General features: G+C 41.1%; 1 protein-coding gene across 3 annotated transcripts in view; it reads left to right on the forward strand.

Moving 5' to 3' along the window:
- The first annotated feature begins 3,011 nt into the window (after positions 1–3,011).
- PCDH10 (protocadherin 10) overlaps positions 3,012–26,496 on the forward strand; it is an 86,671-nt gene continuing 63,186 nt past the window's right edge. For 2 of the 3 annotated variants that reach the window (XM_040330932.1, XM_040330921.1), the window contains exons 1-4: positions 3,012–5,972; positions 8,023–8,081; positions 8,601–8,707; positions 17,975–18,319. In XM_040330932.1, coding sequence (XP_040186866.1) covers positions 3,471–5,972; positions 8,023–8,081; positions 8,601–8,707; positions 17,975–18,319 — 3,013 coding nt within the window. In that variant the 5' untranslated portion in view covers positions 3,012–3,470. Of the gene's footprint in view, positions 5,973–8,022; positions 8,082–8,600; positions 8,708–17,974; positions 18,320–21,349; positions 21,876–26,496 lie in introns of those variants that run through there. The other variant, XM_040330912.1, reaches the window with a different exon arrangement.

The raw sequence follows: 26,496 nt of genomic DNA on the forward strand, positions 1-26,496 counted from the left end.
TCAGTGGTTACATCCCATCCTGATAATGAGGCGCTCCTCATCCCATCTTAATAATGAGGTGCTCCTCATCCCATCCTGGTAATCAGGGACCCCCATCCCATCCTGGTAATCAGGGGCCCCCATCCCATCCTGGTAATCAGGGGATCCCCATCCCATCCTAGTAATCAGGGGATCCCCATCCCATCCTGGTAATCAGGGGCCCCCATCCCATCCTGGTAATCAGGGGCCCCCATCCCATCCTGGTAATCAGAGGTCTCCATCCCATCCTGATAATCAGGGGATCCCCATCCCATCCTGGTATTCAGGGGCTCCATCCCATCCTGATAATGAGGTGCTCCTCATCCCATCCTGGTAATCAGGAGCCCCCATTCCATCCTGGTAATCAGAGGTCTCCATCCCATCCTGGTAATCAGGGGCCCCCATCCCATCCTGGTAATCAGAGGTCTCCATCCCATCCTGGTAATCATGGACTTCCAATCCCATCCTGGTAATCAGGGTCTCCCCGTCTCATCCCAGTAATCAGAGGTCCCCATCCCATCCTGGTAATCAGAGGTCCCCATCCCGGTAATCAGAGGTCCCCATCCCATCCCGGTAATCAGAGGTCCCCATCGCATCCTGGTAATTAGAGGTCCCCATCCCATCCCGGTAATCAGAGGTCCCCATCCCATCCCGGTAATCAGAGGTCCCCATGCCATCCCGGTAATCAGAGGTCCCTATCCCATCCCGGTAATCAGAGGTCCCCATCCCATCCCGGTAATCAGAGGTCCCCATCCCATCCTGGTAATTAGAGGTCCCCATCCCATCCCGGTAATCAGAGGTCCCCATCCCAGTAATCAGAGGTCCCCATCCCAGTAATCAGAGGTCCCCATCCCATCCTGGTAATTAGAGGTCCCCATCCCATCCCGGTAATCAGAGGTCCCCATCCCATCCCGGTAATCAGAGGTCCCCATCCCATCCCGGTAATCAGAGGTCCCCATTCCATCCCGGTAATCAGAGGTCCCCATCCCATCCTGGTAATTAGAGGTTCCCATCCCATCCCGGTAATCAGAGGTCCGCATCCCATCCCGGTAATCAGAGGTCCTCATCCCATCCCGGTAATCAGAGGTCCCTATCTCATCCTGGTAATTAGAGGTCCCATCCCATCCCGGTAATCAGAGGTCCCCATCCCATCCCGGTAATCAGAGGTCCCTATCCCGGTAATCAGAGGTCCCCATCCTGGTAATCAGAGGTCCCCTTCCCGGTAATCAGAGGTCCCCATCCCGGTAATCAGAGGTCCCCATCCCGGTAATCAGAGGTCCCCATCCCATCCCGGTAATCAGAGGTCCGAATCCCGGTAATGAGAGGTCCCCATCCCGGTAATCAGAGGTTCCCATCCCGGTAATCAGAGGTCCCCATCCCGGTAATGAGAGGTCCCCATCCCGGTAATCAGAGGTTCCCATCCCGGTAATCAGAGGTCCCCATCCCGGTAATCAGAGGTCCCCATCCCGGTAATCAGAGGTCCCCATCCCGGTAATCAGAGGTCCCCATCCCATCCCGGTAATCAGAGGTCCCCATCCCATCCCGGTAATCAGAGGTCCCCATCCCATCCTGGTAATCAAAGGTCCCCATCCCATCCCGGTAATCAGAGGTCCCCATCCCATCCCGGTAATCAGAGGTCCCCATCCCGGTAATCAGAGGTCCCCATCCCAGTAATCAGAGGTCCCCATCCCATCCCGGTAATCAGAGGTCCCCATCCCATCCAGGTAATCAGAGGTCCCCATCCCGGTAATCAGAGGTCCCCATCCCATCCCGGTAATCAGTGGTCCCCATCCCGGTAATCAGAGGTCCCCATCCCGGTAATCAGAGGTCCCCATCCCAGTAATCAGAGGTCCCCATCCCATCCCGGTAATCAGAGGTCCCCATCCCATCCAGGTAATCAGAGGTCCCCATCCCGGTAATCAGAGGTCCCCATCCCATCCCGGTAATCAGTGGTCCCCATCCCGGTAATGAGAGGTCCCCATCACGGTAATCAGAGGTCCCCATCCTGGTAATCAGAGGTCCCCATCCCGGTAATCAGAGGTCCCCATCCCATTCTGGTAATCAGAGGTCCCCATCCCATCCCGGTAATCAGAGGTCCCCATCCCGGTAATCAGAGGTCCCCATCCTGGTAATCAGAGGTCCCCATCCCGGTAATCAGAGGTCCCCATCCCATCCTGGTAATCAGAGGTCCCCATCCCATCCCGGTAATCAGAGGTCCCCATCCCGGTAATCAGATGTCCCCATCCCGGTAATCAGAGGTCCCCATCCCGGTAATCAGAGGTCCCCATCCCATCCCGGTAATCAGTGGTCCCCATCCCGGTAATGAGAGGTCCCCATCACGGTAATCAGAGGTCCCCATCCTGGTAATCAGAGGTCCCCATCCCGGTAATCAGAGGTCCCCATCCCATTCTGGTAATCAGAGGTCCCCATCCCATCCCGGTAATCAGAGGTCCCCATCCCGGTAATCAGAGGTCCCCATCCTGGTAATCAGAGGTCCCCATCCCGGTAATCAGAGGTCCCCATCCCATCCTGGTAATCAGAGGTCCCCATCCCATCCCGGTAATCAGAGGTCCCCATCCCGGTAATCAGATGTCCCCATCCCGGTAATCAGAGGTCCCCATCCCGGTAATCAGAGGTCCCCATCCCGGTAATCAGAGGTCCCCATCCCATGCCGGTAATCAGAGGTCCCCATCCCGGTAATGAGAGGTCCCCATCCCGGTAATCAGAGGTCCCCATCCCGGTAATGAGAGGTCCCCATCCCATGGCGGTATTTCCAGCCCGCTGTCCCTGGAGGTGAAGGCACGGAGCGCCTGGAAGGAAAGAGTCGCCCGTCTCTCTCTCTCCTTCCCCGCACACTCTCCTTCGGATGACGCCGCTAATAGACTGACGTGCCGGGAGCAGACCACACCTCCCGGTCATCTCCGGCCTCCCATTGGTTGGCAGGAGGAGGGCGCTGCGCAAAAACAGCTAAGCTGAGAGCTGTGCGCTCAGACAGTGCCAGCAGAGATGACAGAAGCTGGAGCAAGGACAGCTCAGTACAGTCCCAACCTAGAGAAATAAGTCACAGCACTCACCAGGATCACTATGGAGTCTATGGAGTTGGGGGACTACAGCAATTAAAAGGGGAGACACCCTTTAAGTTTTTTTTTATTCAAAAAAAAAAAAAAATCTTGATTTTTCCTTTTCTTTTTTGGTCTGAGTGAATTGTTATGAGAGACACCATGTGCGGATCTGTCATGGAAAGGACTATGTGAGGACATTAAGCTCGGGACTGTTGGGATTTATGGTTGTCAGAGGAGAATAAAACAAGGGGGATTGTACTGAATCCTGATGAGGGGATGTCTCACTTCACCTGCTGCACACTGACCACAAGCTGGATGTGGGAGGAATAAAACAAGTGCACTTTTCTTTCTTCATTCATCTATTTCTTTTTCCTTTTCTTGGTCCTGGAGATGATTGTTATCTTGTTGCTGGCGTGCATGGTGGATGGGGTGCTGTGCCAGCTCGCCTACAAGGTTCAGGAGGAAAGGGACCATGGCACATTCGTGGGGAATATCGCTGAGGACCTGGGCTTGGACATTACAAAGCTGGCTACTCGGCGCTTCCAGACGGCGCCCAATTCCAGGAGTCCTTACCTGGAGCTGAACCTGGAGAACGGGGTGCTCTCTGTCAAGGAGAAGATCGATAGGGAACACATCTGTAAGCAGAACCCAAGCTGTCTGCTCCACCTGGAGGTCTTCTTAGAGAACCCTCTGGAGTTCTTCCGTGTGGAGATCGAGGTGCTGGACATCAATGACAACCCACCGGCTTTTCCCGAGCTAGACATCCAGGTGGAGATCTCAGAGAGTGCCACCCCGGGTACCCGCTTCCCCCTGGAGAGCGCCTACGACCCAGACGTGGGCAACAACTCCCTGCGAACCTACGAGCTGACTGGCAACAGCTTCTTTGCCCTGGACGTGCAGACCCAAGGAGATGGCAACAAGTTCGCCGAGCTGGTCCTGAAGAAACAGCTGGACCGGGAGCAGCAAGCCTTACACAGGTACGTCCTGACCGCCATGGATGGTGGCGTCCCGCAGAGGACCGGCACCGTCCTTCTCATTATCAAAGTCCTGGACTCCAACGACAACGTGCCGGTCTTCGAGCAGCCAGTCTACACCGTCTCCCTGCCCGAGAACTCGCCCCCGGGCACCTTGGTCATCCAGCTGAATGCCACCGACCTGGACGAAGGTCAGAACGGGGAGGTGGTGTACTCGTTCAGCAGCCACAACAGCCCCAGGGTGAGGGAGATCTTCAGCGTGGACTCCAGGACGGGTCGGATGGAGGTGACCGGAGAGCTGGACTATGAGGAGAGCAGTATGTACCAGGTGTATGTCCAAGCCAAAGACCTGGGGCCAAACGCTGTGCCAGCTCACTGCAAGGTGCTGGTCAAGGTGCTGGACCTCAATGACAACCCTCCCGAGATCACCTTCAGCACGGTGAAGGAGGCGGTGAGTGAGGGGGCCCCTCCGGGCACGGTGGTGGCGCTTTTTAGCGTCATAGACAAGGACTCTGAGGAGAACGGGCAGATCCACTGTGAGATCTTAGGGGACGTGCCGTTCCGGCTCAAGCTGTCTTATAAGAACTATTACACCGTCGTTACAGATGGCACCCTGGACCGGGAGCTGGTGTCATCTTACACGGTGACGGTGATGGCAAGGGACAAGGGCTCGCCACCGCTCAGCTCTACCAGGTCCATCCAGGTGCAGGTGGCCGATGTCAATGACAATGCCCCTCGTTTCACCCAGGCGGTGTACAACGTCTATGTGACCGAGAACAACGTCCCGGGAGCTTACATCTCAGCGGTCAGTGCCACCGACAAGGATGAAGAAGACAACGCTGACATCTCCTACTACATCCTGGAATGTGACATCCAAGGCATGTCCGTCTTCACCTATGTCTCCATCAACTCGGAGAACGGCTACCTCTATGCCCTGCGCACCTTTGACTACGAGCAGCTCAAGGAATTCAGCTTCATGGTAGAGGCAAGAGATGGGGGAAGCCCTCCACTGGGCAGCAATGCCACCGTCAATATAGTCATTGTAGACCAGAACGACAATGCCCCTTCTATAGTCTCCCCACAAGGTCGCAATGGCACTGCCAAGGAGCTCCTTCCAAGGACTGCCGAGCCTGGCTACCTGTTCACCCGTGTGGTGGCTGTAGACTCCGATGAAGGGGAGAATGCCAGGCTGACCTACAGCATCCTCAGGGGCAATGACATGAGTTTGTTCCGCATGGACTGGAGGACCGGGGAACTAAGGACAGCTAGAAAGATCACCAGTAAAAGAGATCCCCATAGACCCTTTGAGCTGGTGGTAGAGGTTCGGGACCATGGACAGCCGCCACTCTCCTCCACCGCTCTCATTCAGGTCCAGATAGTAGACAGCTCCGTAGAGAGACAAGGAGGGGAGCAGAGGCCCAGCAGCCGCTCGAATGACACAGCCTTAGACCTCACCCTCATCCTCATCATTGCCCTAGGCTCAGTCTCCTTCATCTTCCTCCTGGCCATGATAGTGCTTGCCATCAGGTGTCAGAAGGAGAAGAAACTCAACATCTACAGCTGCCTGGCCAGCGACTGCTGTATGTGCTGCTGCTCTTGTTGCAGCAGGCAAGCCAGAGCCCGCAAGAAAAAGCTCAGCAAGTCAGACATCATGCTGGTGCAGAGCTCCAACGTGCCCAGCGCTACCCAAGTGCCAGTGGAGGAGTCTGGTAGCTTCGGCTCCCACCATCATAACCAGAACTACTGCTACCAGGTCTGCCTGACCCCAGAGTCTGCCAAAACCGACCTCATGTTCCTCAAGCCCTGCAGCCCATCCAGGAGCACAGACACCGAGCACAACCCCTGCGGGGCCATAGTCACCGGCTATGCTGACCAACAGCCTGATATTATCTCCAATGGCAGCATCCTGTCCAGTGAGGTAAGTCACATTCCTATTTATGTCACGTCTATTCATTTCTTCTGCACACATTGCTTTCCCTCTCTTCTGAACAGGTACACACTATACAATTTTTATACAATTTTCTTGTACAACTTTCCTTTAGATTTACCAAAACCAGGGGCGGACTGACAACTCATGGGGCCCCCGGGCAATAGAAGATTATGGGGCCCCTGGGCTTATAGATAGCCACCACGCTAGGAGGCGGGGCAGCCAAAATCTCTGGATTTTCACATCAAAAGCATGTCGGTTTCGGACATATCAGGGACAGATGTAAAAAAACATAGATCTTTACATACTGTCCCTGGTTTTACTGAGCCTGACAACCCTGATGGGGCCCCCTAGTGGCATGGGGCCCTCGGGCAATGCCTGAGTGACTCAATGGTCAGTCCGCCCCGACCAAAACCATGAAATATCATTATTATTATTATACAGGTTTTTAGCGCTAACAGTTTGCGCAGCTCTTTACAACATGAGGGCAGTTACAATACAATTCAATACATAAGGTCACACACTTTCAAATTGTATGCAATTAGGTATTCCCAATGGTTGAAGGTAAATCTAAAGGAAATTGAACAACAAAAAATGTACAATGTGTATCCAGCCTTACAGAACTTTCCCCTCTTGTAACCAGATGCTAGTTATCCCTGGTTATGTGCAAATCCCTTTTACACAGATGAAATCCCTGACATCCCTGTCTAGAGTCCCATCATCTGCTTTCTTAGAAATCCTCTAAATCTGCTTGTTTTATGGCTTGTTCCTGACATACTTTGCCTTTTTTTTATATATGTTGTTGATTTATTCTAGAAACCCCTGCATAGTCATGAAGGCTGCTCCATTTTAAATCCCTGCAGCCTTTACTGCTCTTAAATATGCCCATTTGATGATAATAATCCTATACTAGCAGTAACCATAGCTTGGTATGGCTGGAATCTGCTTGTGGATTGTAGTATATGATTCCTTGTTCCATCAGGATCTGCCATTAGAATTCCCTTAGAAAACTGTTGCAGGCGCAGATCACACTGCTTGAATGTGAATGAGCCCGGTCTGGCATTGAGAAATTAGAGAGCTCTCTGTCTGCGCAGGGACGCCTTAAACTGATCACCATTTCTGAATTCATCTGTATATTGATTTATTGGAAATCTTTATTTTTTTTTACCTTGCTGCTTATAAGTAATGTCTGTAAAAATCCTATGCAGCAGATCACTGACATAAACTGTTATTACTCTGTGGCACGTAAATAGTGCATGAGCCAGGGCTGTCTTAATGAGAGGGCACACCTGGGCACTGCCCAGGGGCCCCATCTGCATGGGGGGCCCCTGCCTTTTCCCCAAAGCAGCTGGTCCTTGAGCCCGGGCTGCCCCTCTACATCCCAGATATCCCTCCAGCACTCTGATCCCTCTATACCCATATATCCCCTACCTCCTTGATTTATGTTTATCTGCACTGTCTCCATTGTAGGGGCCCCAGAGCATTACTTTGCCCAGGGACCCATGATGCTATTAAGACGGCCCTGGCATGAGCATCATAAAAATGTAAGAAAAAAGTTAAAACGTTTATTTAATGTCGGAGAAATGAACGCAATAGAGTTATTCTGATTGTGTAAGCCCATAGCATTGATGCTATATATGGAAAGCTTTCATCTCCTGCAATCATTGATATTGGTACATGGAGACTTGTACAGTATGTCTGCTGTAATCCCCACCCAGTTTGTGAGCACAGTAATAAGTGCATGTGTCCATCATGGGCTCAAGAAATGCCATTACTTCTGGTTATTCCAGAAGGGGAGGGAAATGAAGGTGGGGGGACGGGGGGGACGTTAGGTGATGCAGCTGCCCTTTTATGTTTGTATATATTCTGCCATTGAACCCAGCTCACTGAATAAAGAAGCACTTTCAATATTTTATATGCTGGGGGCCTAGACATCCCTGTATACTCTTTAATCAATCATCCAACCCTGTAGCTCCGAGCTGTTTCATATTCCATATTGCAGTGACATTTAGAGTCCAATTGTGTCTCATTTATTTTTTAGAATAAACATCAACGCACTGAACTCAGTTATCTAGTTGACAGACCACGACGGGTAAACAGGTATGGAATGTACTTGGGCGTGTCATTTTTTTTATTTTTATTTTTTTTATTCCATTTGTGTTATTTCTGCACAGTACCCATTAGTGTGGATAGTAACATGGTATTAATCATTTTGTCAATGAAAAAAAAAAAAAAATCCAATTTATTATATAGGTTTGTCCCCCAGAGCCACAAGGTTAATGAGTCATAGATTCAAGGAGAAATATTTCAGTGCTGCCCCCCCAAAGAACTTCTCCATATTTCTGAGTTGGTGGCATGGAGGTTTAGAAGTGACAGAGAGAATAACAGACAAGCTGTGTGAAATATTACACTTCCTCTGCTGTTTTGCCCTCACCTGCCTTGCTGTTTGTGATATATCCTGTCTGTGTCATCCTGTTGAGGGGGAAAGTAACACTTGTATTGCTAGCATACTGTAGATCTATCCAAGCTATTGAGTGCAGCTCCCTAAATGTCCATAGGATGGCAGAAGAATATCTGATTTGTTCCTTCTTCTCAATGCTGTGCTGTTTGTGTTTGCAGTTCTGCATTCCAGGAAGCAGACATAGTAAGCTCTAAGGATAGTGGGCACGGAGACAGTGAGCAAGGAGACAGCGATCATGACGCCACTAATCGAGGTCAATCCTCTGGTAAGTCTGATGAGAGTACAAATCAAAATTGGTTCTTTATCCCCTCTATTGCAACACTTACACACATCAAGTGTCATAAATACATATGTTATACCTTTCAAAGTTTTGTATACATGCGGAAAAATAAAAATAAAAAATCAACATATATCAGATTCAACACAAATCATCAAATAAAACAGAACACTGGGTATCAAAAAATGCAACCTATAGCAATCTTTTTATGTTTTGACTTTAACTTGCATTGATAAATATTAATATGTTGGTTTCCATGAGCAACAGCATGGCTTTTTTTCTAGTTATGACAAATCAGATGTAATATTGTAAGTAAGCACGCACAAATAAGTGATTTGTGAATTCGATGCATTAATGCTAATGCTAATACCGTAAGATTGATTTGGCATTATCCACATTATCCAGCTAATCTTGGATTAGCCAGTCGTTCTTTAACAGAGTCATATGCAGAGCTGTCAGAGTATACTATGAAGAATTTCACCTGCTCCATGCCCTAATTATTTTGGTGATATGTCTAGGTATCTACATATGCATATCTATCTATCAATCTGTGTGTGCCTATAGAGAGCTACAATAGATAGATAGATAGATAGATAGATAGATAGATGTCAGCTGTATGCACATTTGACACTAGATTTAGCTGGGGCAATGTCAAATAATTAGTGGCTGTCATTTCAACAATAGCGTAACAGGTTTGCTTGTCTTGTGTGCACTCTCGATATGGTGCTTTTGAGGATTATGGCTCCGAATCCTTCTCTCCCATGATCCTGAATGTGTCTGATAATTGCAGCCAGTGTCTATAGAAATGCACTCCCCAGCTGTCCCCTTTCTCGCCTCCCCTTCCACAGAGTGCAGTGTTATACACACTATTACCTCTGGCTAGTAGCAGACACCAGGCTGAGTTTATGAAGCAGACGTTGCTGGAGATATGAGAGCCTGTGTCTTGGCCTTTGCCTTGTGTGCAGTTTGCTGCATTGTATGTGAGCTCCAATGATGGGAAATCCTTTGAATAGAAAAGGCTACACTCCAGGCCCCCTTCTATTTTTACAAGTCATTAATATGCAGGCCTAATGAGAGTTCAGGAGAGCCAAGAATCCCTGGAGGTCGCTGCTCCTTGTGGGACTTCATGCTAAAGTGAACAGAGCGTCTATTTAGTGTCTGGGAAACTGCACACTAACTAAGGCTTGCCAGAAGTTTACATTCAGCACAGAGAATCCTTTATTTGGGCCCTATATGTGGGGCTCTGATTTATTGTTGTCTTGACTTAAAGAGATCTGTCTCGACCTATTTTATTATAAAGCCGGTTATTAATGTAAGCGCTTGAATAGGATTTAGCAGCAGACAGTAGTCGGACTTTGTTGCGTTTTTTTTTTTCTCTCTCAGGTTTTTCAAAGCTGGTAACCCAGCGAAGCTTAAAAGGGGTTAGTTTACCAGAATAATAGTTTGTAATTAAGGAGCGTACAATATTTAATTGGCATCTGTTATGCAGATCAACAATACACAGAGAATATATGCAGACGACTAATTAAAAAAATGTGCAATTAAACTTAAGCAGGCCTGGCTCCCAGATGCCTTAATAGGCAACAAGTCATTATAAAGGTAGTACATGGATAGAGATATTAAAATAACTTAAAATATAAGAAAATGTAATCAGCAGATTAGTGTATGCAAATAGAAACTGCAGACTCATCAGACGAGAAATGAAGTGGAAGAAGACACTAGGGAGGATGTTAACACCCCATTGAAGCTGAATATATGTGTTATTTATTCATGTTAAAACTCCCAGAAGGCAATGCTAATAAACAGCAGAATAACCATTAATAGCCTCTGAACAGATACTTTAGATGTATTCTGTGTTTTTACTCACCTGTAGACAGTGTATAATTATTTGAATCTTACCCAGACAAAAGAACGACACACGTCTTGTAAATAGAGTTGTTACGATGGAAATGAAAGCTTGTGTTTATTGGTATTAGCAGATTTTTTTTTTTTTTATAATATTGCTATTACTAGGAACTATTATGTTCATTGGGAAAGTTTTGATAAGTTGTTGTCTTTATGTTGTCTGGTGTTTTTGATATGTTGTTATGGAAAGGAAAGGAAGGAAAAATGAAGGAAAGGAAAGGACAGAAAATAAAAAAAGGAAAGAAAAATAGAAAGGAAAGGACAGAAAAAAAAAGAAGGAAAGAAAGAAAGAAAAATAGAAAGGAAAGGACAGACAAGAAAAAAAAAGGGAAAGAAAGAAAAATAGAAAGGAAAGGACAGAAAAAAAAGGAAAGAAAAAAGAAAGAAAGAAAGAAAAATAGAAAGGAAAGAACAGACAAGGAAAAAAAAGGAAAGAAAGAAAGAAAAATAGAAAGGAAAGGACAGACAAGAAAAAAAAAGGGAAAGAAAGAAAAATAGAAAGGAAAGGACAGAAAAAAAAAGGAAAGAAAAAAGAAAGAAAGAAAAATAGAAAGGAAAGAACAGACAAGGAAAAAAAAGGAAAGAAAGAAAAATAGAAAGGAAAGGACAGACAAGAAAAAAAGAAAGAAAGAAAGAAAAATAGAAAGGACAGAGAAAAAAGGAAAGAAAAAGAAAGAAAGAAAAATAGAAAGTAAAGGTGCTATAAAAATATTTAGAAAGCCAAGCTGAGATCAGTATATACATAGGGAGATAAAGAAAAACAAAAACAAAGATAAGCCATGCATGTTGCCTGCTCTTTGTTGACTTTAGTTAAAAAGAAAAAGTTAAAAGGTAAAATGAGGCCAAATGGTGAATAATCAGTGAAAGCATTGCCTGTGGTCAGTCATTTGTTGCTTTTTTTTACTGTTGTTTATATAAGCAAATAATTACCTTTAGGCAGCCACTAATGAGCTCTGCATACGTCTTCCCTTTCTGTTCTTTCCCTTTCCGGAATACAAGTGGTTAATACATAACCTATGAAGCATTTGAAGATCAGTAAATGTATAATACCTAACATATTTATAACCTTGAGTAAGCAGAGAGAGCCACAGGTGCTTTGTCTCTGCTCCCTTACAGACTGTTATAGGAAGTACCAGTAACGTGGTATACCAGTTGCGTTAAGTAGGTACAAGTGATATTAGCCTAGCTGCTCTTCTGTTTTATTGCATGCAGTCAACTATATCCATATCCCCAGCTGCGGTTGATGCTGCCCTTGTAAAATATCTGACTTATAGCTTCTACAGAAGCAGTGATGTTTGCTCTATCTTAGCATATATATCAATAGAGAAATATGGTGCATATATTGACGTTGATCTCAGATAATTTGCTCTTCTTGGCAATTTTATGGTCCGTTTAGTGAGTGGACATTAATTTATAACTTGTCTACGGTAGTCTCTCAATATCTCTGGCCACTGGTCTAGATCCCTGGTTGAATATGTTCAACATTGCAGTGGCTTATTAAGCATCATGGTGTGTGATTTTTGAATCAGACATGCTTTCAGACCCACACGGTGTGCTGGAAACTACATTTCAGGAATGTTGAGTATGACTAGAGCTATCTCCTTGTAATAAGAAGGGAATAGAGTTTCAGTTTAAATACCTTCACCGTAATGAAATGATTGAGTTAGACAACTCATTTGGAAATAATTTAGGCTGAGCTTAGCAGCTTGATCGGCCCTGCTCTGCCACGCAGGCTCACGCAAGTGATTTCCATAATGTGGTATCAGAGTTTATGAATTGCAAGGCCATAAAGCCATAATATCAATCATTTATCAATGAGGAAACCAAAACACATTTGATGGCAATCACTAACAGACATGGTTAGTTATCAGTAGGCAGTAAAGTGAATTGCACTGAGGGAAAGATAATTTGGGGGAATTAATTATAAAATAGCAGTTGCTAAGCTACTCCGCTGACTTCCTATGATTATTTAATTCCCTTCTTAACTCCGTAGTCCACATAAGTGTGTGATATAAATTAAAGACAAATAAATGACAATGAACTCATTACTGATTGGTAATTGTTAGTTCTCTTATTAATGAGCTTAGTGAAATGTCAGCACCCAATTTACTTTACACTACTGTGACTTATATCAGTATAGTAGCTGAATCTGGCACCATAAGATTGGTCGAGATTTAAACTACATAGCCTCGTTTATCTTATGCCTATGAGACCATGGTCTGACCTTTTGACTATAGGTCATGACCCCTTGGCATTGCATCAGTGTTGGCATCTGTCTCGGAGGTTGGCTGCACAGCAGTGAAACAATTTGATCAAACAGTATTAGATATTTCAGTTTTCATACAAATATACTATATTGGCATATGTGGGCTAATGGGCTTATTCATTATTACAAGGCAATAAACACTAATGTGTTACTACCCATAGCAATCAATTACAAATCACCTTTTACTAGGTTAGTGCGACTTAGGTTGTGTAGCTATGTCGTGACTAGTTGCTTGTGCATTATGTTATACACATTCTTTGGATCAAGGTAATAAATTAATTAAATGCAGCCTTTTAAGTAGCTAGATTTTAGATTAGTATCTAGACGGCAGCCACCCGATGTATAGCGGATGCATCTCTCAGTCTGTTCCCAAGCCACTTTTCCCACCCTCTCACTACCAGCAGATTCAAGCCCTTTGCCCTTCTCTCAGGGTGCAGGAACAATGCCTCATGAATAGATGTCACTGGTTGCATACAGTTCTATTCAGCAGTAGTTGATTTAAAATCTGTAATTTATTTTAAAGACCCTGTTTCCATTGCTGTTAAACTAATAGAACCTGACAGCTGGTAATCATAATCTATCTATCTATCTATCTATCTATCTATCTATCTATCTATCTATCTATCTATCTATCTATCTATCTATCTTTTCTTTCTTTCTTTTCTTTTTTTCTTTCTTTCTTTCTTTCTTTCTTTCTTTCTTTCTTTCTTTCTTTATTTCTTTCTTTCTTTTTTTCTTTCTTTCTTTCGTTCCTTCTTTCTCTCTCTCTCTCTCTCTCTTTCTCTCTCTCTCTTTCTCTCTCTCTCTCTCTCTCTCTTTCTTTCTTTCCATAATACTTATACAATATATCCTAATTATCTAGAGTACATACTATACCTCTTTGCATCTCTCAGATGTGCCCGCCTAGTTATCTTTTTATTTTAATTGTAACCCTCTGCTCCTAATAATGCATACAGATATTTCTTTCAAGCACATGTCTAAATTGTCAGAAAGCTCTTGAAGCACAGTCAATGATCATTTATAAGAAAGGATTAGATGGGAAAGAAAACCTCTCCAATTATTTTATACCTTCTCTTCTTATTATTTTTATTTGCACCACAAAGTATAAAAGATTGAACTTGTCGGTTTCTGTATAAAACGCTTTATGTTCCTTGTATGCCCCCCCCCCTTCCCACTCCTCTCCGATTCTTTAATCCCAGCTGCAGTTCACGTCTGCATTCTTCAACAGCTCACTGATCAGTAATTTATTTCCAGACTTCTGAATACTTATTATCAATGGAAGGTTAGAATTCAAGGCAGACTTACTATGTGCTACATTGCTTAATTTAAAATAAAAGTCATTACAAAGTGAGATTAATCTGTAATAAAAGCTCTTCCATTTGCTGCCCTTTACCACTTGTTGATGATTCTGCTCTTTTTATTTTTTTTTTATTTTTACATAGTGCATTTATGGCACACGGATGACACAGGACAGTTAACATTATGAATCTAATTATAAAAAGGGGCACCAGTGGAATACTAAGTAGGTATCATGAGAAAACAGCTAGAGAGGCATTGCTTAATGCACAACTAGGGGAGGATTATTTTGTTTCAAGAAGCTAAAATTGTAACTAATGGACTGCAAAAAACGAAAGTCATATGATTTGAACATGCTACAGTACTAATAACATGCACAGCATTGCATTTAAAAGTACAAAAAACTTAATTATTTTGATGCTAAAACATGATTGTGACAACAGTACTGCATGGGATTCCTGGACAGGAATGTAACTGAATTGAAATATATTATTCCTCATGCAAACCTCATAAATATGAAAACGTTGTTGACATAAAGAAGCTTGCAATCTATGTTAGAATACATCAAAATATTTGCGGCATGATAAAATAGATAAATAGAGATAAAAAGCAGCAAGTTAATGCTTAATAAATTGGAAATTTAAATGCAGATTAAAAATAATAAATAAAGGTCTTTCAATCTTTTTCCGCTTTTCCTATTTGGAGCAAACAAAACAATGTTTGTTTGTGGTTCCCCTACCTTGTACTGTGCCTTGTATAATATTTATGTAAAGCTCTGTATACACAGTTGGCATGGGAAGGCGCATTAGCATACATATGGTATTGTGTACACAAGCATTACTGCACAGTCCCGATTTATAAACAACCCCACAGTGCATGTCTCTGTGCAAATCAATCAGCAGCCATAAGCCTTAGCACTCCCAACATCTCATCACTGTTCTTTCAGCTAGCAAATGTTTGAAGCCAGTGACAAATTGAGGTTAGATATGTGAAAAACAAACTCCTGGGTGCATTGTCTGTGTTTCCCTCCAGATACATAGTATATTGCATCAGTATACGCAAACATCATTAGGAAGATAGGACAAATGAGTATGTATCTGCACCACAGTGGAATAATACACTGTCTGTAATCTTTAATAGACACATTGTTCAAATTATATAAGGCAGAATGAAATCAATCATTCATTCAGAATGCAGCTTGTCGCTTAAAATGTCTTAATAGGTTTAAAGGACATGGGGAAGAACAGCTGCCAGGAGCTGCTAAGCACAAGTGTTTGCAGGAAGAGATCTAGAGATCTGTCAATAGTATCAGCATCGACATCTCACCTTACATGAACACTGAGTTTAGCTAATCATGGTCATTTGCAACAGGAACTCACTCAATCACAATAACGGAAGAGGTGCTGCAAAGGTTAGATACATGGCACAAAAAAAAACAACGTATGAACCCTTCCCTAGGTTATTCAGATCCGTAGGATGGTGGCTCCTAGCACTTAGCACTTTGGTCAATGTCAATCTGTAGGAAAGAAACTTACAGGCTATGCATACTTCAGAAATATAAGAAATAAAAAAAGGGAATGAAAGACAGATTATATAAATACAGTACATACCTAAAATATAAGAAAGAAAGAAAGAAAAGAGAATAAGTAAGGCAGGAAGTTGACAGAAAGGAAAGAAAGAAACAAAGAAAGAAAGAAAGAAAATGTAAGGTAGTAAGGAGAAGGAACGGAAAGGAAAGAGAAAAAAAGTAAGACAGCAAAAGGAAAGAAAGAAAGAAAGATTGAGGAAAGAAAGAAAGGAAAGAAAGAAAGAAAGAAAGAAAGAAAGAAAGAAAGAAAGAAAGAAAGAAAGAAAGAAAGAAAGAAAGAAAGAAAGAAAGAAAGAAAGAAAAAAAAGAAAAAAAGGAGAAAAAATAGGTCAGTAAGGAGAAAGAAAGGAAAGGAGAGGAAAGGAAATAAAAGGAAAAAAGAAGAAAAAGAAAGAAAGAAAGGAGAAAATGTAAGGCAGGAAGGAGAAACAAGTTAAAGGGAAGAAAGAATGAAAAGAGAAAATGTAAGGCAGTAAAGAGAAACAAAAAAAAAGAAAGAAGGTAAATAGAATAAGTAAGGCAGTAAGAAGAAAGAAAAAGAAAGAGAGAAAGAAAGAAAGAAAGAAAGAAAGAAAGAAAGAAAGAAAGAAAGAAAAGAGAAAAAGTAAGTCAGTAAAGAAAAAGAATAACATACAGAAGGAAAAGAGAAAAGGTAAGGCAGTAAGGAGAAAAAAAAAGAAAAGGAAAGTCAGGAGAAAAAGAAAGAAAGAAAGAAAAAAAGAAAGAAAACAGAAAAAGTAAGGCATTAAACAGAAAGGGAAAAAAAGAAGGAAAAATAAAGGCAGTAAGGAGAAAAAATTAAAAGGAAAGTAAGGAGAAAAAAAGAAAGAAAGAAAGAAAGAAAGAAAGAAAGAAAGAAAGAAAGAAAGAAAGAAAAGAGAAAAAGTTAGGCAGTAAAGAGAAAGAAAAAAAGAAAGAAGGAAAAGAGAAAAAATAAGGCAGTAACAAGAAAGAAAAAAAATGAGAAAATACAAGAAAGAAAGAGAGTTACTTAAATATATGCTGGTTGCAGTTATAAAAAGATGCTATCAAATGAGACTAAATTGCAAATGAGCAGTTAAACAGCTGCCCGTGGTCATTCCAGTAATTTTGCTATTCTTTATATAATTTAGACAGAAAAAAAAATCAAAATGAGTCTCTTTAACATATTTGCATTTTCCTACAGACATGCTGTATAGACTATTCTGCAGACGTCCTGTCCTTGGTATTTTACACATTGTTCCCCCCATATGGACACACCAGACGTCTGCTGTAAATATGAATAAATCTGCTTTTAGCTTTGACCTCTCTGGTGCACTGAGGCACCGGCCCGGCGAGAACACTTTCAAGAGAGCGTGGCTCTGCTTATCTCTACTGAATTATGCCATCCCATGACACCTTGTTCAAGACAGCAGTGTAAAACAAGCTAATTACAATTTTCAAGCTCTACATGTTATATAACAATACTCGTCATGCAATGAGACATATACACCATGTGATGAATATAACTTGGATGCAGCAGATGCAAAAGCTAATAGCTAATTTTCTTGCTCAAGCCATAAAAAAATATCATCAAAGTAAAGATTATGGGCAATCACATAATGAGAACTCTTTATTCATGTCTATCAATACTCTAGTTGTTGAGTATATGTGTTAAACACTCAGAAACTGCCATTCATTAATTGATTTTCACTGTCACCTTTCTGGAGGCCTAAAGATTGAGTTTTCATCATGTTGTATTTATTCTAGACTTAACCAAGACCTTAAAATGAAAATGCATTTTGGCACACTGTATTCTTCCTTTTATTTACAATTAATTAAGACGCTGCTGCACTGGGCACAAATTAGCATTATCTGATTTGGTGACATACAGTGGAAAATCAGTTAATTAAAGGTTACTACACAGCAATCATGAAGCTGATGTTAAGTACAAAGCCAGTGCTCTTGGAATTCCCATGTTATCCAATTGTACATGTTCCCTACCAGCACTTTGTAATCCATTGTGAAGCCATGACATCCAAAGGGGTTTAATACAATGTAAAGCAATTATTTGTAAAAATTCCCAACGTGCAAGTCTTTTCCCCTTTCAACTTAAAAACATATTGAAAACATACTTACCAGAGGTCCACATTTTTTATTTAATTGTCTATGTAAGAACATTCTAATTGCAAACTTATTCTTGGTTGATGCCATCTAATGCCATGTTTTGTAACTGTTATAGGTGCTGACTTGTTCTCCAACTGCACAGAAGAGTGCAAAGCTTTGGGCCACTCGGATCGCTGCTGGATGCCTTCTTTTGTACCTTCCGGTGATGGCCGCCAGGCGGCAGATTACCGCAGTAACCTTCATGTGCCCGGCATGGACTCAGTTCCGGACACTGAAGTGTTTGAAGCACCCGAGGTGCCTCCAGGAGGGGAGAGATCTTTTTCCACATTCGGCAAAGAGAAGGCATTACAAGGGCTGTCGGGAGTAGGCAATGGGAATGGAGGAGGTAGTACGCAGGAGAGGAAGGAGCTGGATGGCCTACTCTCTGGCACCAGAGCGCCTTACAAGCCACCATATCTGAGTAAGTACCTTGCATGTAATCTCAAATAAAGATCTCTATGCACATTGTATGAAAAAAAACATGCTTACATACATTTTATTCATCACAAGGTACTCATAGGCAATGCCAGATAATAGTCAAACAGTCAAATAATATTTTTACCTTAGTAATTAAATGCACTTTTAGCACTGAGTGGAGAGAACAATGATCTGTTCGTCAAACATTTTCATCATGGAATGTAGGCAGTGCTAAAAAGACAGTGTAATTAAACCTTCTTCCCAAGAATTGGATTTCATGATTGTCATATCTATATATGTAATCGAATATCCAACTGATACCAGCAATGCGTACAGATACTTATGCCCTGTACACACGATCGGTTCGTCTGATGAAAACAGACCGATGGATTTTTTCATCAGATATCCGATTTAGCTGACTTTCATCAGTCTTGCCTACACACCATCGGTTAAAAATCCGATCGTGTGCAACGCGGTGACGTAAAACACAATGACGTGCTGAGAAAAATTATGTTCAATGCTTCTGAGAATGCGTCGACTTGATTCTGAGCATGCATGGATTTCCCCACAGACGATCGTTTTTTTTTATCGTTTTTTTAACCATAAGAAAAATTTAAAACAGGTTCTATTTTTTTTTACCAATGGGAAAATAAACGATGGGGCCCACACACGATTGGTTTGCCTGATGAAAACGGTCCATCGGTCCATTTTCATCAGACGAACCGATCGTCTGATGAAAAGTTAATCAGCCTAGTTGAATAAGTTTACCTAAGTTTACCTAAGTTTTCCTATTCTTTCTTCACCATTGTTAAGGGATAGACCGAACTATTGTATTTATACACACTCCTGGATAGTCTATTTTCTTTTTAATACCTTTACTCAAAGAGCACCTTTAAGTATAGTCTTACCACATAGACTTACGTGTATTGAAAATCTTAAAATGAAGTGCATTGATGTATATAAATATGAGATACATAATTTGGAGAATACAATATCCAAGGAACTGAATCACATTTCCTTAGATATAAGCTGGATTAAGCCACACAATTAGGTTAGTAAAGGTTTTCTAATTAAAGGCAGTCATGCAAACTTGCACTTTATTGACCTATAGGCACTATTGATAACAATGGGGTGGGGGGGGGGGGCATCTTTAACTACTTTCAGCTCAGGCCAATTTTTCTCCTACATGTAAAAATTATATTTTTGCTAGAAAATTACTCTGAACCCCAAACATTAGGTATGCTTTTTTTCTAGCAGGGACCCTAAAGAATAAAATGGTGGTTATTGCAATTCTTTATGTCGCACAGCAATTTAAAAAACAATTTAATACACTTAAATTAATTTTAAAGCAAAAAATTACAATATGTAACATACTTTTTTTGGTAAAATATAAAAATTAATCTTATGCTAAGTAAATTGATGCCAAACACGTCACACTTTAAAATTGCACACACTTGTGGAATGGTGCCAAACCAGATGATGAAAAGATATCAGGATGATGTCTGCAGATATCTTCACTCAAAGTCAAGGACGTTTTTAGACTACCATCTAGGGTGGAAGTAGTTAGTACTCTTAACCTAATTTCTATTTTGGAAGTGTTTTGTTGATCTAATAACACAGGAAGTAGCTTTGTGGCAATCTACAGGGAAAGTTGACCACCATGAACTGTCAAATAGGTTGATAGGGTTTTTATAGTTTATTTAGCCAATTATCAATCACAGCCTGTTCACTGCACTCCAAGAGAGCTGTACCAAGATGGGGACCCAGAAAGTGCATGGCTCCTTGGTGGCACAGTAAAAGACAACTGGGATTGTGTTTTATTGTTACATACCCGTTTCATCCATGTTTCTTAGGGAAATTATTTTAACTAGTGACTAGCTCAGCAGTGCCTTATCAGCATGGCTACTTACAAAATCACTTCCCTGTGCATTTTAAATAAAGTGGATATGTTAAAATGAAACACAACCTGGCCATTAACTGTTGTGCCTCCATCATGACTGCATTATGCATTTCACCCCCTAACTATGCTTTTAAAATGCAAAGTAGTTTAAAAAAGTGGAAACCATAGGTATATTTGGAAGTAGTCAAAGAAGGAAGGTAATAATAAAGTAAGTTGCTTTTGGAATAGAAATGCAACCATTTTGTATGCCGAAAAACGCAACCTGTTAAAAACTAAAAGCAACCTTTTTCAGTTTGTGTCAGGATTGCACTTAATTTACACTAACTGATGAAAGTGTAATGAAGTGCAAGATTGTTAAAGTTCCTACTTTGTCCTTATTTTACAAGCCCCCAGAACCCCAGAAACCAAGGATGCTTTGGTATGCAGATCTTGACTTTCTTGGCAAAAAAAAGCTAAGGGCTAGCCATCAACTCCCCATTGGGTTACAATTAATGGGCAGCCTCAGTGTTGAATAAAAACTTGTGGGGAGTCAAAGGGGCTTAGTCCAGCTTTTATTCTTTGGTAAAGTAAAGCTGGCCATAGAACATTTGAAATGTGGCTGGTTTGGAAGCAAGAAAAATCCAACAATTGAAAATCAAGTGATTTTCTTTCTTTCAACCCATGGTTGAAGAAAATAAATTCATATAATTTATGGCCAGCCTAAGTCAAGGTTTGTGAATCAAAGCGACCTGGATTTTGAATGTTGTGGCGAGTTTATAAAATTATTGAAATGTGCAAATTTGCAACTGAGGGTGCTGTCACTTTATTCACTTCACAATTTAGTGATCTTTTTAGCAAGAAAAGGGTTCCTTTTTATCCAAAACCATACTTTTGTATTAAATACACTGTAATATAAAATGTGTTATAGGCCCTTTATAACATATTGAAAAGTTCATTGTAGCACTTCAGAAAGAATTATCCCATCCTAAATTTTCAATGTTACAAATTTAGAAATTTAGAAATTTAGCACCTTGGAAATAGATAGCTCCCCACTGTTAAGCATTCTTTGTTTCCTTATGTTAATAGTAAGAAACAGCAACCTTTAACTCTGCTAATTTCTTTTCTGATGCGGTTTTCACTTGATGTTTTGTGCAGGCAGTTCTCAATGGTCCCAGAAAAGTGAGATACCTTCTACAAAATCTCAGAAATATTTCATTTTTAGTTCATCTGTGCTGTAATATTTGTGAACTAAGGAGGTCATGCATACAAATCTGTTTGTATATTTAGTATGAATCGCTTTTGTACAATTATTTTTTTATTAAGATTATTAAATTATTTATTCTGATTTTCAATAATAATAAAGCAAGAGAGAGAAAATGCATACCAGACTCTTAATATATCTACAAGATCACTAACATTTCTAATGTAATTATACAAAAATATTGCAGCTTATAACATTCATACTCAAATTTAAAGCGTTACTAAACCCAGGACCCTGCATTTACTATATCTGGTCTAACACAGTACACAAAACATGGAAACGCAATTTTTTTTGTAAATGCATACTGCTAAATACCTTTTCTCATCAGCAGTATATAAGAGTCTTGTGACTTCTTTCAGTGTCCAGCCAAACACGGGTTAAAGCTTGTAGGAGGAGTTTTCTGAATATCTTATGAGGCTGCAAGATCCCTGACCCTCTATATGGACAGTGCTGATTGGCCCTGTGCTGATCACATGCACCCTCTTAAGACAAAAAAAAAAAAAAAACCTCTCTTGCAATACACACCAAACTAAGAGTGTGCAGCCTGACTCCATAGACTCTGTGTTATCAGGAAATTATCAGGGGACAGTGGAAGTAAGGAAGGATCAGAGAAGATAAGAATAACCTTTTACACAATGCGGACAATTAACCCCTTAGGTTCTACAGCGAGTATAACAAGCACGCTTTACTGCATACACACACTGATTTTTCTGTTGTGGGTTTAGTAACACTTTAACATGCTTTTTTTTGTAATTTCTACTGTGTTATGCTATCAAAATTATTTTACCAATAATTTTGCAATCTAAAATCTTGGGTATAAAACAACCAAAAAAAGAATCACAACAACCTAAAATCTGCTTTTCAGGTAGAAATGCAAAATGTGCATTGAATTTGCGGTTACATTATTTCATATCATTATTGCTGATATGCATTATGTCATGCACCAAACCACGCATTGCAAAAACGTGCAAGACACACTGCCACAAAAAAGATGCAGGAGCTTCTTTGGCACGTATCTCGCACATAGAGCAGCCTATTCAGATAAATGTGCTGCCCTATGCTGTAGCCTGCCAAACATGCAAAATGTCTTCCAGCCTTATGTAGCTTCCTTTTGAACAATGAGGACGCTAATCATAGTTACCATCCAATATTATTACATCTGTAGTGCTTTTTTCACTTGGGTCTTTAAGCACTTCTACTGTTTGGGGTGGATGGTGAAATGGCCATCTTGGGCACACCAGGGCCTATTTATAGACAGGAGCCAGTCTACCTACAAGTATGTCTTTTTGGAGTGTGGGAGAAACCTGGGTTACTCAGAGGAAACCCACACAAGCGCAGGGAGAACATGCAAACTCCAAGCAGTTTCCTGACCAGGACTCGAACCAAGGACCCTAGTGCTACAAGTTAGAACTGCTAACAACCAAGGAATGTTTGGAAGGCGGTAGGGTGTGGGCAAATTGGACACTAATCTGGAAGGGTCAGAATTATGTTCTTCAGAACAGCCCAATAATTGGGTGTAATGGGAGAGACAGGAAGGCTACTGCAGATGATTGCAGGCACATTTGATGACACCTGTGCCAGAGTTGCTATAATATTTTCTTGTTTTTATTTTCTTTGAGCACAGGGCTTTCAAAGAATGCCTGCACCAAAACATGTTTGTATATCAGGTGCCACGTATTTTTTTATTTTTTTTAAATACTGGAACAGGCGTAAAGCGAATTCTACAGAAGTGAATAATGCGGACTATTATACAAAAATTAAGCTGTGTCAGGTTACAAGTCAGAGTGCTGTAAATGTCCTAAAATGTGCCAGCCAGCATAGGTCAGACATTATTTATTCTGTGTAGAAGAAATAATCTCAGTAAATCTCAGAAAATAGAGCACAGCGCTGTATGTACATGGGAGACGACACATCAACATTTTTCATAGTACTGCATCTCCCTACAGTCCAAAATCTCCACTGCACCTGTATGTCTCAATATCAAATAAAAAAAAATAGATTAGAATCAGTGTTTATTGAATTAGAGATAAGAACACTTTATGTATGGATTCTTAGTGGCCTTTATTTCATTTTAAAGAGCAATATGTTAAGTGCAGTATTTATAACAGCCAGATATTACGGTCAAAAACCTTTACTTAGTCTGACTACTGTATCCGCTGAAACCTGATCTTGCTATGGATTACTATACACAACTACAATGCCTGCAGCATGGTCACCTGTAGTCTTGGAAAAAAAAACGCTATGCTCCAAATGAGGATTAGGAATGTGGACATCCTACTTGCTTTTAATGTGATAAAAGTTCTGAGTTTTGGGTAGGTGCTATACAACCCTTGCTTTTTAGGCTGAGTTCTAGGCAAGAATATTAATAAGCAGTTGAAATACATATATAGGCAGGGCTGGCTTTAATATTGATTGGACCCTGGGCAAACATTTTCTTGGGCTTTCCCGAATCCCCTTATCAACTATTTGTGGGAAGTGGTGGCTTAAGGAGAAGCTGCCTTAGTCCCCACAACAATGACTGTGCCCGGGGCAGTTGTCCCCTTTGCCCTGTGTTAAAGACAGCCATATATATAGGAAGGAACTATTTTACTTGCTGATGGATCTTCAATTATGTTCAACCATTTTGGTAATCCAGGCAGCTCTGCCACAAAAGTGCAGCCAGATCCTCTTCTGTGGCACAGATCCATCAAGATCCACCCAGCCGGCTGATTAAGGTAGAAGGAAAAACAGCAGCAGTAAACTGGAAAAGCATTACTTCACCCACTCTGCTCCTGTATCTCGTAATATTAACATGTTCCCTGTTCAGCACACACCTATGCACTGCAGCATAGCCCTGATTTGTGCAGAGAATTTTCCCTATCATTTCCAGTCTGAGTGCCAATGTACAGGCAATCAGAGGTGGATCACAAATCAGGTTCCTACAATAGTAAAAATAGATGTAATTTTTTTTTATGAACATATTGATGTTTATTTACTAAAGCTGGAGAGTGCAAAATCAGGCTCACTTCTGCATAGTAACCAATCAGCTTCTAGGTTGTATTGCCAAAGCTTAACTAAACAAGCTGAGGTTAGAAGCTGATTGAGCCTGATTTTGCACTCTTCAGCTTTAGTAAATAAACCCCATAGTAACTGTAATTGGTCTTTTTATCTGAAGTGCCTAAGAAATTGTTATAGTGCCTGTCACACTAAATCTAAAAACCCACTATAGGTGTTTACCTTTGATCAGATGCCAGGGGTAGACTGACAACTCCTGGGGCCCCCTGGGCAATAGAAGATTTTGGGGCCCCCAGGCTTACAGGTGGCCACCACGCCAGGAGGCAGTGCAGAGGCAGGGCAGCTAAAATCTCAGGATTTTCACATCAAAAGCATGTCGGTTTCGGACATATCAGGGACAGATGTAAAAAAAAAAACACATATTTTTACATACATCCCTGGTTTTATTGAGCCTGGAAACCCTGATGGGGCCCCCTAGTGGCATGGGGCCCTCGGGCAGTGCCCAAGAGTCCCAATGGTCAGTCCGCCCCTGTCAGATGCCATATTTATTGTTTGGTGAAGTCAGGATTTGTGTCTTTAACCTCCAATTTTGGAAAGCCTTAAAAAAATATTAATGTAAAAAAAGGTACAGTAATCTGTTTTATGCAAAAAAAAAAAAAAAAAAAAAAAACATTGTCTACTTTTTGCAATTATAGTTTCACAAATATGCACTTTATTGTATATATATTTTTTCAAAAAGAAACCATTTCTTTTGAAATAATTTAGTTGAAATTCATTTTGTTCTCAAAATAAACTTCAGTTACATTTCCCATTTAATGTTAAAAGAAAATCACTTAAAAATCAAAAGCGCTCAAAGAAAAATGTTGATACTATGAATGTAACCATCAACATGTCTTTCAATGAGGTTGAAAAACAATCGAATTTGGAGAAACAGTTGTGTGTATGTTTTTTCAATATGCTACAGACTACCTTGCTAATGCTGCCAAAGCAAAAGCAAATGTCTTTTTGTACATATGTAGGATTTTTTGGGGGATAGATTTTTGGAAGCATTAATATTTCTGTTTCATAATGTTTATGTTGTGTATTTTTTTTTTTTTGGGGGGGGGGGGGGGGATCATGTATATAGTTATTTGTATTGCTTATTTTTTTCACTGCTACTTTGAATAGCAATAATTTGATTGGTATATATTGGTATCATGTATATAGTTATTTGTATTGCTTATTTTTTTCACTGCTACTTTGAATAGCAATAATTTGATTGGTATATATTGGTATCATGTATATAGTTATTTGTATTGCTTATTTTTTTCACTGCTACTTTGAATAGCAATAATTTGATTGGTTGAGCACTGAAGCTATTTACATCACTGTGCATATTTTTACTGTTTAAGAAAATAATAAACATAATTGTCAGATTCACACCTTTTTTGTATAGTTGTGACAGTCAAAGTGTGGCCCATTGCAATTTGCCCTTTTTTTGTCTCTGTCGTTTTTATTTTCTTTTGTGATTTCAGTGTTTTCAAGCCCGCTGACAGTCCTTTTATCTCTCTCCATCAATACACATTGCTCAGGGCTGTCTCGTAAAGCGCTGATTTGGATCTCATCATTCTCTTCCCATAGGATGCTTTTGTACTACACACCCTTTTGTTCTGCTTCTTAGAAGTAAAGCTGTACCATAACTTCTTCCCATTTTTTTTTCACTTTCTACCTCCCTCCTTGGTGCCCTTTTCATCCTTAGACCTTATTGTTCCTTCTATTTCTAAGTTTTTTTTCTTACTCTCACTTAATGTTAATTTATTAGGTTTGACTTGGCAATTTTTTTTTTTTTTTTTTAAATAAGGGATATACTGAGTTTCTCTTCACATCACATCAGTGCACTTGGTCTGAAGTTTACTGTCAACAGATCTGCTGAAGTATTTCTTTTTATGTGTGCTAGCTTACACTGTATTAAAAAAAAAACTGCATGGTGCAGTTTGACTATACCAGCATATAATAAAACACATCAAAAGCACAAAGAAAAGCATATATGCTAACATGTCTTCCTGCA

This window comes from Rana temporaria, chromosome 1 (genome assembly GCF_905171775.1).
Source record: "Rana temporaria chromosome 1, aRanTem1.1, whole genome shotgun sequence".
Taxonomy (NCBI): domain Eukaryota; kingdom Metazoa; phylum Chordata; class Amphibia; order Anura; family Ranidae; genus Rana; species Rana temporaria.